The 18198-nt window shown below is 39.4% G+C and overlaps 2 protein-coding genes across 2 annotated transcripts in view; one reads left to right on the top strand and one right to left on the bottom strand.

Annotated features, from left to right (window-relative positions):
- mdh1ab (malate dehydrogenase 1Ab, NAD (soluble)) overlaps positions 1 to 5505 on the bottom strand; it is a 9973-nt gene extending 4468 nt beyond the window's left edge. Inside the window, exons 1-4 of the mRNA XM_014021445.1 lie at positions 5405 to 5505; positions 4823 to 4921; positions 4315 to 4411; positions 3057 to 3232 (exon numbers count right to left, since the gene is read on the bottom strand). Of these exons, the coding sequence (XP_013876899.1) occupies positions 3057 to 3232; positions 4315 to 4411; positions 4823 to 4921; positions 5405 to 5425 (393 nt within the window). The 5' untranslated portion in view covers positions 5426 to 5505. The remainder of the gene's footprint in view (positions 1 to 3056; positions 3233 to 4314; positions 4412 to 4822; positions 4922 to 5404) is intronic.
- A 443-nt stretch (positions 5506 to 5948) lies between these two features.
- wdpcp (WD repeat containing planar cell polarity effector) overlaps positions 5949 to 18198 on the top strand; it is a gene marked incomplete in the record, with an annotated part of 96646 nt that continues 84396 nt past the window's right edge. The window contains 1 exon segment of the mRNA XM_014021444.1: positions 5949 to 6216.

The raw sequence follows: 18198 nt of genomic DNA, 5'->3' as shown, positions 1-18198 counted from the left end.
ACACACACACACACACACACACACACACTTTTGTTTCTTGACCCCGTGGGGACCTTCCATTGACTTCCATTCATGTTTTTCAGACTTTACATCCTAACCCTGACCATATACTCTAAAGTTAACCTCACAGGTACCTACCTGACCCTAAAACTAACCTAAACCTTGGTCCTAAACCTAACCCCACACCCGTAATTTGCAATTGGACCCATGGGGACCTGGCATTGGTCCCCACGATGCACTTCGGTCCYCATGAGGATGCTTTTTTTGGGTAAAATTGTCCCCACATTGTAGGAAAAACCCGTCCACACACACACACACAATCTCCAACCACATACACAGATATTTTGTTTTAAAACTCATTTCAGTTTATTTTTCACCACAAAATGTTCTTTAACATTTGAACTAATTAAAGAAAACTGAAAAAATAGATTACAAGAAATTACAACCTCTTAAAAAACATCTTAACAGTAATTATTTAAGTAATGTAATTATGTAATGTTTTTTTTAACTTTGTGAAAATATTCAACATTGCTTCAATAAAAAAAAAAAAGTCTTTATGTGCAAAGTGGGTTTTTAAACATGAACACCATGAGAGGAAAAAAATAAAGGTTTGTTGATTAAGAATAAATCTCCATCAAAAACCTGTCCATTATGTTAATAAGAGCATTCCCCACTCCACCTCCCCTCCATTCAGTCAAGCCACGCCCCACCTGCAATGGCACTGCGCCCCCCGCGCCCCACACTTTGGGAACCACTGGGTTAACTGATGACTCTAAATTAGCCCTATGTATGTGCATATCTTTGTATTGGTGTGTGGACATATTTTGACRTTGCCCTATGCTTATGAGGACATTTTGTGGACATTTGCTTGGTGCACACTATTGAAACAAAAATAATTGTAGGGCTAAGGTATGAATTAAGTTTAGGTTAGGATTGGGTATATACTGTGAGGTTAGGGATTAGGCTGTAGAAATGAATGGAAATCAAAGCAAAATCCACACAAGTATATAAAGACAAGCTTGTGTGCATGCATGAATGCTCATCTCAGTGTGGTCCGATGAAGGACTAGCAGTCTGTTCAAGGCAAACCCTGCCTGTCTCTCGTTCAACTTTCATAGGCCGCTCCTCAAGCAGCCCACAAAACCCCGAAAACCTAGGCTGCATCGGACTATCATACACGTCAGATGATATCCCAATCAAAAATTAAACAGAGTGTTTTTTTTTTTAATGGGAAGATTGGAAATGCATCACGGACCCAAGAATTAAGTTTGTAAATGTATTTTTAGCATCTTAGTTGAGGAAATTCTTGCTGCAATGAGATGTTAAATAAAATGCAACTACAAGTACTGATACTGGAGCTGAACTCGAATTCTTTATTTCTTTTTATTCATTTATGTGTAACGTTTTTTAATACATTGAATTTCGTGAAGTTCTACCTCCTGTGAAAAGCTGTGTGAATACATGCTCCATGTGGAAGACTATTGCTGCGTTCACACCGAACGCGATTTCAGCTTCAAAATCGCAGCCAACGCTGAAGTTTGAAGCTCGTGCACTTTGAGGTCAGACGCAGGACAGCTCTTGAAGCGCTGCACGTGAAGAGCCTCCCCGCCACCTCCCTCCTCTGTCAGGCTCTGTTTAATGTCGGACGAGGAAGTGGCTTTGCTTTATTTACAGAGAGTAAGAGCATGTCTCGTTCATCAGATAATTAATTCATAATTAGTTCACCAGATAATTCAGAGTAGAGGCTCACAGCTCGCTTTCAGGACTATTTTTCCAGTCTGACGAGTCGCTGCCACGCATTGGTGCGGATCAGGACACCGACTGCAGGCACTGGATTTCAGCTAAAGAGCTCCTCTCCATCTGTTTCAGGTTAGTGGACATCATTCAGTAAACTGTCCCGTCGGGAAATATGTCGCTACGTCACACAGTGGAGTCTCTCTGATTGGTTGACGCGGCGCGTCGAGCTGCAAAAGTTCAGATTTTCTAACTTCAGCGATTTGCGCCTCAACGCRTCKAACGCTCAGATCGTTCAAATCGCGCTGCTCTAATCACGCTTGACGCGCCGCAGCATTTCCCGACGTTGCTTGAAGCGCGTCCACCTAGACTTCGCATGTAAACCTGCTGCTCCTGATGCTGAAATCACGTTTGGTGTGAACGCACCATAAGGCTGTGTCCAAAACGGCGAGGCCGGGTCCTCTGAAGGCCGAAGTCGTCGGCCGCTTACGTCACAGCACCGCGACGGAGGTCGTCCCAAACCGAAGACTCCTCCGATGCGGCCGACAAATACGTCCTTCCTTTTCCCCGATTTGAAGGACAGGTCTGATGGATCCGTCCCGGCCCAGCGTATCCCATAACGCATTGCGGCCCGACCGGAGATTTTTATGCTAGTAATGGCGGATGAAGCGAGAGAAAAGAATACGTTTTAGATAAAAAATATGGCGATATATTAAAAATTTCAAGCGGTTGTAATTTTAATACTTTTATCATTAGTATAGATGTGTKTTTAAATTTTATTTTTGTCAGAAAAAAAACCGAACTTATATAGCGAAATACACATGCACCTACGGCGGGTCCATTACTTCTTCGAGATAATTTTATTGTTTTGTGATATTAATAACGCTAACAAATTGATATTTTTCTAATTTTGCTACTTTTTTAAGGTCTTCCCGGTCTACCAAGGACCCGGCCCACCTCGACCGGGTAGGCTGTGTCCTTCGGAGGACCCGGCCTGCCATTTTGGACACAGCGTAGGACCATCTCACTTCACAGCCATTTTATGCCACCTACCCAGACTGTGTAGGGTATGGCCTACGTAGGCCGTGGTCTATGTGAGCTGCAGCCCCTGAATTAAGACACGGCCCTCAGCACCAGCTCAAAGCCAATGTAGGGAATTGATGGATTAATAACAGGACCTAGTACTTATCAGGTGGAGCCACTCTCTAAAGACCTTTGGTAATAAGTCAAAAATAATCATATTTGGGGAACATTTCCACAACTTGCCCCATCATACCCCTATCTAGCTCCAGAAACAAGAGCAAAACAGGTTCATGTTCTTACCTTGACGGTCTTCTTGGCATATTTCTCCAAAGCAACTCCCTGGCTTTTAAAGATGGCCACGTTGGCTTTGAGCAGGTCCTTCCTCTCCATCCCCTCCTTCCTGGGCATTGAGCCCACCAGGATGGCCACATCGAGGTCCTTAAATGCCACCTCCTCCTTGTCTGTGGGAATAATTTCTGTGGAAAGTGCAAAAGTGCAGCTTCTTGAATTTTATTTTGCTTTTACGCAATAAACCCTTAAAATCGTAGGATAAGATTTTACATTTTTGGCATTAAAGATTTAAACTTTTATCCAGTTTATATGAAATATAATTTGGTATGTTAAGCCGTAGCTCGTACACAGATGTGATACTGAGAACTGCATTTGGGACRCATCTCATGCACAGCCAGCAGTGTATCTGACCCATCTCAGAGCGTGAAGTGCTGTCTTTGCACTGCAGTTGGGTTAATACGGGGGCCTCTCAGCCTCTGCTCAAACAAAGCAATCGACTACATGCTTTCATAGAAGAAACAAACCCAGGTCACAATGGACACCGCACATCATGTTGGCTCATGACAGGAGTTGATGACACAAAGCTACTAGAAATAAAGATCYAAGTGTGTTTATCAATAACCTCAAATAGGAAAGAAGTCTTAATTATGTGTTTTATTGGGAGAAGGAAAAATATTTGGTTTAATCAACAAAACTGATCTGAAACATTAACAGATAGCTTTAAATATAACGTTAAATATGAACTAAACTTATGGTTGCAACTTTTCTTCAGTGCATAATCAGTAACTTTAAGTAACTTTACTGCATCTAAATGTTTTGCTTGGATAATTACTTAAAAGCTCCAAATAACACCGAGCTTGGGCACATGAGATCAGATTAATTAATATCCAAGTAAAAGGAAAAACAGAACAAAACATCATTTTAAAAGTAGAGATCTATGCTTTATAAAGATGTAAAGCTCTTATAAAAGGTTTTAACTGCAGTACATCCTTGTTAGTGGTGCTGCTCAAACAAGTTAGAGCTGACAGAAAGCTGGACATTTGTCTTAAGCCTTTATGTCATGTGATATTTATTAGTGACAAGACCCCCAAACACCCCTCATAGTGTCAGCAATGGTAGGAGGTCAAAATAAGGGTCAAATAATGACAAAAGAGCCAGACTTCATAATTATTTGTTCTTTTGAGCCAGAAATTCACATTAGTTTCATGTTTTTATCATGTCGGTAAAATGGTAGAACAGTTTTGTGGTCCCAATCTTAATTGTTTACCTTTCAGAAGTGGGAGGGCACAGTCCTGCAGTTCCATTACAACACCTTCCAGAACYGGCAACATGGGTGCGATGTCTAAAAGGAGCAAGACAACTTGCTGGCAGAAAAAAGAAAGAAAGAAAGATGTAAAGCATCCTCATTTTCAGACAATAACTCTCCATATCTGGTTGCTCGTGGGACAAAATGTGAAAGCCTAAACCATAAAGCTCACTGACACTTGCATGTGCCAGATGGATCAAGTAGTTTTAAACGTGGGCTAAGTCTCTTGGCACAAGGTCCATCTCACTGACTTCAAGGACAATCCTGGCTTGCCCAGGGCCACTTCGGACGAGCGAGTGCAATCTGATCAACTTCCACATGGACAGGACCACTCCTTCGAAAATACGGTGTGGGACATTTTTGACATTCACAGCTGTTTTCTGGTGCCTTTAGGACCCCATCTTTAAAACTACCCAATGAAATAAAGGTGTGTGTGCTGTGAGAGTAAGATAAAAATATATTTTTTTACCTGATCACTGCCAAAGACATCTCCTTTGGCAATGCTCAACAAGAGGGAATAGGCAATCTGCCCTGCAGCACCGGTCACCAGAACTCTAATAGGCTCAGACTGCAAGATAGAAAGAAAAATATTCATGTTTTTACAGTTAATGTCATGCAGAAGCTAATTTTACCAATGCACTTTGGGTAGGTGTCTATTTTTTGTCAACAGGATTTACTAGAGCAGGAGGGGTCATGTTAAAAATAAACCCCTTTGACCTCTATTAGGAGCTCACTGTTACGTCACAAAAACAGGACAAATTTGGGTCATCAGCTGATCGCCATCTCTAGCATTCATTTAACCCCTCCGCCTCCTAATCATCGTGATGTTTTAAGATAATTATGTGCGCAAAATGACCGAATTCGTAAAAAAAAAAATAAGCATTTCAATTGTTCAGTATTAATGTGARGACTGTAAAGGTTAATTTATTTGTATACCCAATCTAAACAAACGTCCTGTGACTTTTTAACTACTTAATTTTCAGTTGACAACTTCAAAAGCTATTCACATGGCTTTATAAGACCCGAATTACAGCTCTAACAGTCTACTCACCATCTTGACACAACAGCTCATCCCCCACTTCTGCCTTCCGCTTTCTGGTCGCTCGTATTTAACGCTCGGGTCATCACGACACTTTTAACGGCCGTACGGCAATTTAGCCCTGCAGAAAATTGTTGTTTAAAACAGGAGAACAAAATGCAAGTCGTTTCAAAAGCACATTTGGGTAGTATTCAATAAAAACAATTCGCTTGGTGGATACATGCTTAGCTGCAATAGACAGAGATGCATAAATTCGAGGTCATTCCCATTTAAGTCGTCCGGTCATCACGACACTTGCTACAATCACATGGCAAGTTTGGAATTCTGGGATTTGTAGTTTTTAACAGAAAAGCTTTGACTTGTCTCAAAAAGAAATTCATAGTACATAATAGAAACGTTTCTTTTGGTGGAAATACGCTTAGCTTCACTAAACAAGGGTTTTTACGTGATATTGATTTCTAAATAAATAATTAGTTGATTTTACAGCATCGCTTATTAGTTATTAGCTGCTTTGCGTCAGTCCTAAAGTATCGCTTCGGGTTGCTTAGCAACATAGCACCAAATGAGCAGCTAGCTGGTAGCATGAATATTTGTCGCTTAGCTTCTTGTCAGAGAAATGTGGAGAACATCGATTTGTGCAGATTAGCATAACAACGATATGAACATAACTTGCCTGTATGTTGGATTAACCTTTCTTTTTCAGTGAAAGACGGTGAAGTTAGGCTAAAGTAGCRTTGTGTCAGAGAGCATGTTACCTAAACTATAATATAAGGACATCAACTCCATAAACTAGTTTTTCATTCCCCGTCAAGAAGATAATTAAGGTAAGATGTGTTGAACTTCTGCTCTTTCATTGCTCTGTTAGTATAATTGATCAATTGGAAGTTTTATTTATTTAGTGCCTAAAGTCAAACACATGAAGAAGGCTTTTTGAGTTTTTGATGCTGGGACTCTCCAGCTTTTTTATGTAATTCATAGTTTGTGTAGTGATGAGTGTGTTTAGGATTATACTGGACAGTTTGGTCATGCAGGGCTAGAGCTCAGCTGTTTTATGCAGAACAACCAGGCACAACAAAAGTTCTCCTCCTAATAGTCCAAATGCAGAGGTGTCAAGTAACTGAGTACAAATACTTTGCTACTTGGTTATTTATAATTTAGTGGAGTTATTATTTTTCAGCCTACTTTTTACTTGTACTCCTTACATTTTAATTCAGTTATCTGTACTTTCTACTTGTGTTTTAAAAATGCAAAAAGTATTTCATTTTATATTTAACTTTGGCTTGTTTTTATTCCATCTTTTCATTGTTCAATCAATCAATCAATCAATAAATAAATAACTATTGTTGGAGGAGAAGTGTAAATATACAGTATAGCTACCATTCTGACTAGGGCTGTGTATTGGCAAGAATTTGGCGATACGATACATATCATGACAGAGGGGTCATGATATGATATATCCCGATATATTGCGATACTGTAAGCAAGGCGATATATTGTGATATATTGCGATATATTGCGATTTATTTTGGTCCAAAAATTCTGTTAAATAAAAACCTCTTACTGGAAAAAAAAATGAAAAACCAAAATTCATTGTCTCATAAAATTCTATTACAGACATGTGCTAGCCTTCTGTAACGTGAAAGCTGACTAAAGTTGGAAAAAAGAGCGCACAAGACACTTAATTTGGCTTAAAATACAGACATTCTGACAAATAAGTAACTGTTTGTAACCTTACCTCAGCTTAGAAGGCAGAGGGTGTCGGTCTTTTCCGCTCAGATTCAACTATCAGAGCATGAAGCTAATGTTTACTTACAATGCTAATGCTCTCTTACTCTCTGGCACTCAAGAGGTAGAGGAGCCAAATGGCTGGCTCACTGCTGCCAACTAGTGGTCAGAGGCAGAACTACAAAATAAAAATGAACGGCTAGCAGGAAAGTTGACATTTTAAACCTTAATTAAAAATCGATACAGGGCTTTAGAATATCGATATAGTATCGGGAAATGAAATATCGCGATATTTCAGTGTATCGATATTTTCTTACACCCCTAATTCTGACACCCTATTGGTTTGAACGCTCTCCATCACACAAATCACATCACATTCCAGCAGGACATACTGTAGCAGATGCATGTAAGCTTTTATCCTGGCTTTTTTTTAACTGTTCATTACTTTTACGTTTATACTTTTAAGTAGTTTTAAAACCAGGACTTTTATACTTTTACTTGAGTGAAAAGCTCGATTTGATACTTCTCCTTCCAAAAAATGTATTTTAAACCTTAGTATCTATACTTCTACTTAAGTAATGACTGTAAATCCTTTTGACACCTCTGTCCAAATGTGTGATAAGGGGGTCCATAACCGAAAAGGTTTGAGAACCACTGTCTTGTACTAATATATAACGATTCTCTGCTGTTTTGTTTTTAAAAGCAATAACACAAAACCAACATGAACTCAATTCATCCTTGCCTCCTGCGTCCTCACCTGCCAGTGACAGGAACCAACATGGATGCTTCTTTTCTCAAAAGTCTCTGTGTTTGAAAGCATATTTTATGGCTGTTTAAAGCAGCTGCTGTTTTTTTTCCTGTTTCAGTTTTGTTTTTATCCCACTGTGCAAAAAAACAAAAAACAAAAAAAAAACACTTGTTTTCATGGGTGTTGGTAAAAGACAAACAGCTACTTGTGGCCCTCTGCTGCTGTGTGGTCTCATTGTGTGTCCCAGATTATTTTCAGAAACACTGAAATAGGCCAAATGTTCAATGATCTGCTTCTTTTAACAGTATTTAGCTTTGTTGAAACATTTATCTCTTAAGTTTGGAGCACATCACACATAAAAAACCATGTCTGAAATGGGTAAACTATTTCAACAAGTCAGTCGTTTATATAAGCAGAGAGCTCACCTTCTCAAAAGCATCTTCCATTTGCATTCACAGTTTTCTTTATCTGTCTACCTCATTTGTTGGGAACWAATGGGATAAAGATCCCAAACAAACAGTTGAAAATAAATTCAGTTTAAAAAAATTGTAGGTACATTTAACATTTAGGCAAGTTGCCTTCACAAACATGGGTGACAAGTCCGTCACAAACTAGGGTTGGGCAATATTGGCAAATAAATTTATCACGATTAATTGTGGTATTTAGCCTATAACAATTAATTTGACGATTAATCCCCTGGAGTCCCTGGACACCCTCATGTCCTAGTCGCATGACCAATTTAGTGGGAAAGATTTGCTCTTCATAAAAATCTGTTCCAAATTGTCAAAATTACAGACTTCAGGCTATACATCACATTTTAAATTGTGTTGATAGATAAATAAATTACAGAACTTTCTTTTTAATGTTCGTCATATTTGAAGCTGAGAGGAGCAGCAAGCGGACTGACTGGTGGCATTAATTCTATTAATCGTCAAGTGCCAAAAAGTAATCGATTAATGTTTTTCTGAYGATTAATTGCACACGATACGATTATGCCCAACCCTATCACAAACACAACGAAACTGTTGATTAAAAACTGGCTGACTTTGGCTTAGAATTACCAGTTGGCCAAAAATACATTCCCACATGAAAAGAAAATGTCTTAATTAGCTGTCAAGGCAAAACGTTTTCTGTAAAAATCACACCAATTGTCAGCAAGAAACTGATGTTTTTGTAACTATTTTGTTATTTAGAATATTTCTTCCTCCTTAAATTTAAGGTCATTCCCTTTTTATAGACAGATTTAATCATTTTTTGGTTTTGTTTTTCAAACTATTTAGTGTCAATAATAATATAATAAATATAATAATGTATTTGGTGATTTTCAATGAACAAATCATGTTCAACATCATCACCTTTTAGATTTAGTAAAAAAATACGTGATGGCTGTGACTGTGCACATTTGAAAGAATCTATTGTTGCTGTGACTTTTTCAACACGCCAGACTTGGGTGTTTATTTTTGTCTCTGACATCTCCACAGTCGGGTTGACATGAGGGGATTAGGCGCACTTTGTGTTTTGCAGAAAGGAAATCGGAATGAAAGTAGAAACAGAAGCGGGACACACGATAATATCTGGTGCCAGTTTTACACGCCAGCCTGATCCTCTGTGTGCGAGTGCTGTGAAAACAAGCAGCGGTGGGTGGTTTTTTTTGTGTCCCACACAGTAGGTGAAACCTGGAGCCCCATGCACAGAAGCAAAGGGATGAGGCAACGTTCACAAGTGCACAAATAGCCACACACATTTGCACAAATAAACTATTGGATTGTGGAGTGCAGAGGTGTAAATAGCTCAGTGGTTTTTACACTCTACACTTTTTTTATGCTCTGGCCTGTGAAGGTGCTGAAAAGTGAGCAGCACCTATCGCCTCCCTTTTTTTTTGTTTGTTTCTTTATCACTTCACCATGCCTCTTTTCTCCTATGTTATCTCCTCATGTTCTGCTCCGGCTCATGTCCCTGCAGAGTGCACCTGAGAGTGACCCTGTTACGTTGAGGATGGGAGGCAGATAGAGCCAGCAAACCCTCCGGCCTCCGTATTATCCGGCTTATCTGTCTTTCTAGACCAAATAGGCCTCATTCAGTCCCAGTAAATTCAATGAGAAGGTTAGCTCTATTCTAAAGAGCAAGTCACAAATGTGTCATATTCACCACTATCTCCCATCATGCTCTCTGTCTGTTATCCCCGTGACACCACCTTATTTAGTTTTTGACATATCTGTGTTTTAACCTTAGATGGTTAGGATGATTTTTTTTTTATTTCTTATCTACATTTTAATGCTGACAGGTGTGTAAAATGAACCCACATGGCCCCACCTTGTCATTTTATTATGATTTGCAGTAGCCGTCTTAAAGCACTAGGTGTCAGTGTAAAGTCATTGACAAGGAGTCACAGAGTGTGGATGGATTTTCTTGCGCTTGTTGCCACAGCAGAAGCCTCGCCTTTGAGATATGGGATTATGACTGGACAGATGTCAGTTCATAGTTTTGTAATGAAATTTGACAGCTATGTTAAATCACAGTATTTTCAACACCTTTTCTGCTTTGTTTGACGAAAATAACTGTGGTTTAGTCAGTAACGAGTCACTCTGCTCTGTTGAGTCAGCTAAAAGCATGACGAATATCTTCATCAGACATGGGAAGATGTTCATGCTACAATCGTCATAAAAATATCGAAATAAATCCTTTTCTTTCAGTGACATATTCCTTGAAGGACCACTTACCTCCCATTGTTTTCCATGGCTGAATGCTGGCTTAGATCTCCTGTGAAATCTGTCGGTTCGTTGAATATGTTTTGTTGACAACTCTAAGCTACTACCACACCAAACTGTAGCACAACATCTATAGAGKTGACTAAGTTAATGGCATTTACAGTATGTTGTTCCTAAAGTTGACAAGGTGTATCTAAAATTGGGTCGATTACAAAAGTTAATACGCTGTAGATGTACATCCATTCTTTACCTCAAACAACTTAAAACGTGTCACCAGTAGGGTTGGGCAAAATTGTATCATGTGCAATTAATCATCAGAAAAACTTTAATCAATAATTTTTTGGCACTTGCCAGGCAGACTAAGAGATTTCCCCGGTCAATCCGCTCGATGCTCCTCTCTGCTTCAAATATGGCAAGCATTAATAAAAAAGTTCAGCACTTTATTTATCATAACTCCAGTTTTACTTGGTCTATCAACACAATTAAAAAACTGATGTATAGCCTAAAGTCAGCACYTTTGACACAATTTGGAAGAGATTTTTACTGAGAGCAAATCTTTAGTGATTTAAATTGGTCATGTGACTCCAGGGGATTAATTGTCATATTGATCGTTATCAGCTAAATACCACAGTTAATCGTGGTAGATATTTTTTTTACCAATATCGCCCAACCCTAGTCACCACATCCTTGACATATCCATTAATATGGCCTTTCACATGAAGCAGTGATGTTCTTAATAAAAATGGACTTTGAGCATTGTTTCAATAAACATTCCCTAACAAAACATGTCTATACAAATGGCAAAAGCATTAACCTCTTTATCACAAAACATGGCGGCTATTACCCAGCATGCAATGCACTGTTATTTAGTTTCCCATTATTTATCTTCTCAAATTTTACCTCTAAAATTGATATTAATGCTTTTATCTGTGCTCTGTGAAGGATTTTGAGTTGTGTTACATTTGCCATATTACACATTTAGGTTTGATATCTGTGTAGTTATTGACTGTAATTCTGAAACCTGGGGGGAACTTAGCACGGGACAGGTACAGTATGTTCAAAGACAATAGTGGTATGCTGGCTGCCTCGTGGTGGACTAAGTGTTTTTATCTTAGGTATTAGCGATTAAGCTATAGCTTCCACATTTTAGCCACCACTGGTTACTTAGTCATAAATGCTCATTCAGAAATTATTTTCTGTAAGTTGCTCTAACAATTGTCCAGTGTTTCTTCTGATATTTTGCTGACATGACAAACAAATTCACGCAGATACACAGACACAGGCTAAAACACTATCGCCAAATTGWGTGGTTTGAGAAATCATGAATTGGCCACCTCCAAAGGCCCCCTTGCTGGTCCATCTGAGCTGTTGTGTTTGCCACTTTTGGAACATGGCCTAGAGGGAATGCAAACGTAGCTAGTCGGCCTTGATGTGTCGATACTTTTCGTACTGTCTGTGGCTGAAAACTGAGAATGACTTTGTTTTCTGCCAAGTACTGGCACACTGTGGGAGAAAAGGGGGTAAAAAAAGCCTCAGTCAGAAAGAACACAGACCTCTGCAAACAAACTAACTCCCGTCTTGGCACTGATGCAGAACTATTCAATTAAATCTCATGAAGCACACGCGCCAAGCCATCCTCTGAGGTGTATGTCTCCTTCTGCAGCTCCCTCTCCGTTTTCCCCCAGAGGTGTTTGCATAGGGAAATGGTCCGTGAAATGAGTTTGATGAGATCAAACTCCATGTTAAGACAAATACATATTTCATAGCAGCTGATGAACTGATTGACGGGGCAGGGTCTTCATTTCTTCTGTGCGTCACCGCCACAAATCTTCATCAGGAAACAGTGATATGAAGAAGCATTACTTGGTTAGTTTCAGAGTGGGAAAAGAGTTGTTTAGTTGTGGTGTCATGACTTTGAGTAAGTCTTAAAGGGATCCATGATAAGTTGCAACTTTAGACTTTATTTAATAAACATATATTTTAACTGTAAAATAAAGACTGTAAAAATACTGTAGGCTGTTTAGTTTTTATCATTTTTAAAATAAAAGTTTAAAAATACATAACACGAACGGGGCCATTTTATTTACAGGCAAAGCATTCTGGGTAAATGATGACGTGGATAGGTCATCGGTGCGAGGCTGCTAGCGAGCTATATCCACCTTGAAGGTTAATCTTGGACAATATCTGACAATTGGCTCTTTTAAATGAAACCAGAGAGTGTTGACAGAGAGGAGAAGGTAGAAATGACTCAGCCCGTAACTGAAAATATAGATGGAGGACAACAGAGCTGCTTCATGGAAGAAGAACCTCATCTTAGCCTGTTAGCTTTAGCATTAGCCCCGATGCTATCACCATATATATGTATTAGCTCAGCGCTACATATTCTCATCTCGTCACTGAGGTCCTCCATCCACATGTCAGAGAGGAGAACTCAAAAATGACTCAGACTGCAACTGAAAATATGGATGGAGGACCTCATTTTAGCTTGTTTGTCGCGGTAGCGCTGAGCTAATACATATAAGGCAAAAAAAAAAGATTGTTAAAATCAATTTTTTTACAGGCTGGTTAGGGATGTTTTGACTGAGCCATATTGTTACACATCCTTTCACATGTAYGACGTTCAAATTTTGTGCAGATAGCATTTTCCTTTCTCAAGCTATGACTAAAATTAATAAAAAAAACTTGTTACTTCCTGCCCGACTCGACCAATCTACTCCCCGCTGCCTCCAGCCTCAAACCCCACCGTCAATCYGACCAATCACGTCTCGGGCCATCTCCGCCCACATCAATACCTCCACCAATCATGAGTAGGGCCATCTCTGCCCACATTAAGACCTCGGCCAATGATGATTTGGGCCGTCTCCGCCCACAGGACAATACATTCTGCAGAGACCCCTACTTGACGGGACGCAATAGCGATCGCAGCGTTGCGAATCACGCTCTCAGGTCACTTGTCTTCACTAAATTTGATTGGTTCATCTACTGCCTCTTGTAAAGGTTATTGGTGGTTCACAAAAAAGGGGGGTGTGCATTACAGACGTGTAAACTAAACAAATCTTGCGATGCTAATGATACTGAAAAACAAACACACACCAAGATACAATATGAGGAAAAACTTACCGGATACCTTCACCGTGGCGCCAACAAATTCCCACAAAGCTGCCTTTTTTAGTAATCACTTGGTGGCAGTGTTAGCTAACTGCAGTGTGTAGCATACTCTCCTCTCATTGATCAGTCAATGAAACCTTCGCTGATTGGTTGTACGCTAAGCGACAGCAACAAATGTTGAACATTTTTCAATTTTCATATGTTGCGTCGCAAGCAGGTGTGCACGTCTACGTGTACGAGCGCAAAATTTCACAYGCACTATTTTCGCCGGTCGCTTAGCTGGAGGAGGGCAAGCGATTGTTGCCTCACCGCAAAACTTCCATAGGAAATGAATGGAGAGCGAGCAACGTCGCCTCCCATCTGTCAAGCCCTTAAGCTGAGKTTCTTCTTCCATGAAGCAGCTCTGTTGTCCTCCATCCATATTTTCAGTTACAGGCTGAGTCATTTCTACCTTCTCCTCTGTGTCAACTCTCTGGTTTCGTTTAAAAGAGCCAATCGTCAGATGTTGTCCAAGATTAACCTTCAGGGTGGATATAGCTCGCTCACACCTATGACCTATCCACRTCATCATTTACCCAGAATGCTTTGCATGTAAATAAAATGGCACCGTCCATGTTAAAATATATTTTTAAAAATTCACAAAACTAAACATCCTACAGTATTTTTACAGTCTTTATTTTAGTTAAAATATATATTTATCAAATAAAGTCTAATGTTACAACTAATCAGGGATCCCTTTAATGGATCTGAGTGTCTCAAGGTGTGTTTTTGTGCTCTTGTGGGAATCTTTTGCCACAACGCCAATGGGTGACCACAGGGGGGCAGTAGACTGTTACATGTTGATGTTGGGCAACTGTCCTGGCTGAATACTCTCTCTCTCTCCTCTGCTGTTGACAGCAAATGGCACAGTCAAAACTCACTGAAGGATGACCAAAAACTGCAGCAGCAACAGTCTCCTGGTTCCACAGCCAGTTGATGTGGCGGCAAACCTGCATAGAGGAAAGTGAAATGTTGTTCGTGTCAATGCAGCTCGTTGTTTTTGGATAACAAGGCTGGCTGACAACCGTCCCCTTGACACTCCCCAGCCAGCCCAGTCGCACCACCTTTCATTAACTTTAAAACCCAAATCCATCCAACTGGGTCAGCAATGGCAACTCGCTGCTGATGCTGGCGGTCACACCCCTCTGCACAGCCATAATGGGCTGTGGCACAATTGGGGGTGGGGGGCACGCACGCAACCAGCAGCATTCCAGGTCCTTCCAAGAGGCTGGTTTGTCTGTAGGTTACCAGCAACGCCGCTTGTCTCTGTTTATCTGCGCTGTCTAAAAGGAAAGAATGTTTTCCCCCACAACATGGCGGTGTGGGGATTAAAGCCCATTCTGAGTGGCCCCGGGTCGTGCAGCAGATGTTAGCCAGGATAGCGCTCGTTACCGTGCCAACAGTGAGCCTGCAGGATTGGCCCCGACCAGACGACGTTAAGCCTATGTGCATGTATGGGGAGAGCGGGGTGTGGGTAAGAGAAGGGTTTGTCGCATATTAAAGAGAACGTAGGTGAGAAGTTTTTCACAATGATGGCACACGAATTCACCCGCAGACTGTCTGTGATCGCCTTTATCATCATCATCATCATCATCATCATCATCATCATCATCATCATCATCACACATACTCAGAATATTTGAAGGGTTTCACAGCAGACGGGACATCCAGACTGTGATCATGGATATCATAATGACCAAAAACACACACGTTTCAAAAGGAATAAAATGTTTTGAACAAGGTTTCTAGCTGCTTCTCTAATTTGTGACCTTCAGATGAGGATTTGAAGTTCATTTGCATCCGAAGGCAAAGCTGTATGGCGTTTTGATGCAAAAGATGAGCKTGTACTCCTGACATTAGAGCTTATTGCAGTGCACGTGTTTAACATAAGGCCCAGAGCTGACCCCTGTTTTACTTACAAAAGTCAGCCTCAGAGGAAAGAGGATACAGTAAGGGCCGGCAAGACCAAGGTTTTACTGTATGCTGTGTCCTTTTTGTCCTGAATTCAGAGAAAATATTGTAACATTTGTTGCTGAGAGCAGCAAACTGATATGTGAGTCATAATAAAGTAAAGAAGGGACTTCTCAGAAGCAAACAGAGCTAAACGCAAGTGATAAGTTTTGTGTGTCCATTTAGTTTTATTTTGTCTGTTCTCCGAGGACGAGTGTTGAACAGGGCAGGGCTGCTTCACACACGGCTGAATGCTTGGGCTCTCTGACAACTGGAGAGTAGCCAAATGTGTTTGTTTGCTTGTTTGCATGTGCATTTACATGTGTATGGTTGCTTTATTTTGTGCCTCCCTTTGACTTGTTTCAAACATAAGTAGAAGTTAAATAAACCCTCTTACTTCAGGTGACAAAGTGGAAAGGCTTTTCGCCAAAATTTAGCAAAATGTGTCAGGAAACTGTGCCACACAAAGGCCGAAAAAGGGGGGAAAAATGAATCAATATTTTTGAAAATATTGCCAGTCTTCTTGAAAATCACCATTTATTCTAACCAAGTCATTTTACAATTGATATTTTTCATTCTGTTTGAAAAAGTGAAAATTTTTTGATGAGGATCACTGAAATATTTGTCAGTGTTGACCATGGCAACATTACCCACATGTCATAATACAAGTTACTAGCTGTGTAAATACATGTTGATACACTGAAATATCTCTATATTTCATTTTCTGATACTGTATCAATTCTCAAAAGCACTGTATCGATTTTTAATTAAGGCTTAATGGTCAATAAAAACACATATGGGACAATAATTTGCTCTGGGGCCATCACAATCTATTTACTAGACACCTTAAGGAGTACAAAAAGTTAGGTTAAAAATATATATATATCTTGCATGGGACCCCCACCTTCCTACTAGACTATAATGGATGGATGTTGTTAGAAGAAATGTGAAATCCAAATGCAGTTCTCACTGTTCAGTGTTCTTCTGATTGCATAAAAATAAAATGAATTTAATCAGATTTTGTACATGATGTGTACTTTATACTTAGTTTTTAAAAAATTGAATTTTTGGTGAAAAAAATGGCCATGTATCACCTTATTTTTTATATGTATTTTATGTTGTATGTTAGTATATATGATGAATCATTTGTACATATCGCAACCTCTGTGTTGTGAAATGTATTATATCACCAAATTCTTGCTAATACACAGCCCTAAAAGTTACAAATATCATGAGAGTGGTAAATGAGTTGATTTTGAAACTTTTTTTAACCTGCTGGAGAACACTTTGGACCAGTTTCTTGAAAATCACATTTATCGATGTGGTGTACCCATAGACTTAAACAACTGTAGACCGAGCCCCACTTATCCCGTCCACTGTTAGCGTCTGTGACAACATGGAGGAGTAAAAATGGTGAACATACAGGGCGCCAGCTCACAGTCAACAAAGCAGCTATTTTATTCACAGCGAGTCCAACTGATCTGTGTCACAAATCTTTTGTAATGTTTTTACAATAAATTAATTTAATTGTTAATTATGTTAATTTCATTCAACAATCACATAAAAAGCTAGTTATGTACAAGAAAAATACATAATTTATAAGTAACATTGATCTAAACCAGACCTGAAGTCAGTCAATAAGTAGTTGAAAAATTATGACTTCAATTAATAAAGTATATTTATTATTTCTTACTTGTCATAAATAACAATAAAAGCTATTCACTAGTCAACACTTAGAAAATGTTCACCRTATACCARGTGATTCTTTAGGATGAAACTTGTCTCTGATGTTGGCTAACCATCTCAACAGGTCAGGTTTGTCTAAGGCAGTGGTTTTCAACCCTGGACCTCAAAGCACACTACCCTGCATGTTTTATATGTTTCCCTGCTTCAACACAGCTGATTTCAATTGATAACTGATTAACAGGCTTTTGCTGAACTGCACTTATTTGAATCAGGTGCGTTTAAGCTAAAACATAGGGCAGTGTGTATTGAGGACCAGAGTTGGAAAACACTTGTATAATGTACTGTAGAAACCTAAAATATATAATATTATTTTACATTGTGTAAATATTACATAAATGTAAGGCAAAACCAGCTTGTAATATTTAATTGACGTTTGCTAAATTGTAGCATGATTTAGCAGTGCTGTATAACAACAGACAGAAGCTAATACCTGCTAACCAGTTCAATAAATAACAGTGATTACATCAGTTTTATAAGCTTATTTTAATTTTAAACGGTTACATTATTAGCTTCAGTCCTGGTCAGATCACATCAACATTGAGGTAAACGAGGTAAAATCTGTTTACTTGTGAAATGAAACATGTTTTCCTGGTTCTCTTCTGTTTTTAAATCCAAACCAACACAGTTTTGATGTATTTCTGTAAACATTAGATAGCTTATATTATCCATCCATCCATCATCTATACCCAGTGGTGGACAAAGTACTCAACTCTAGTACTTGAGTAAAAGTATTGATACTCATGGTCAAATCTACTCCACTACAAGTAAAAGTTACTCAGTCA

This window comes from Austrofundulus limnaeus, unplaced genomic scaffold (genome assembly GCF_001266775.1).
Source record: "Austrofundulus limnaeus strain Quisiro unplaced genomic scaffold, Austrofundulus_limnaeus-1.0 Scaffold293, whole genome shotgun sequence".
Taxonomy (NCBI): Eukaryota; Metazoa; Chordata; class Actinopteri; order Cyprinodontiformes; family Rivulidae; genus Austrofundulus; species Austrofundulus limnaeus.
Note: the sequence above shows the minus strand (reverse complement) of the source record. Positions and strands in the feature narration are given on the sequence as shown.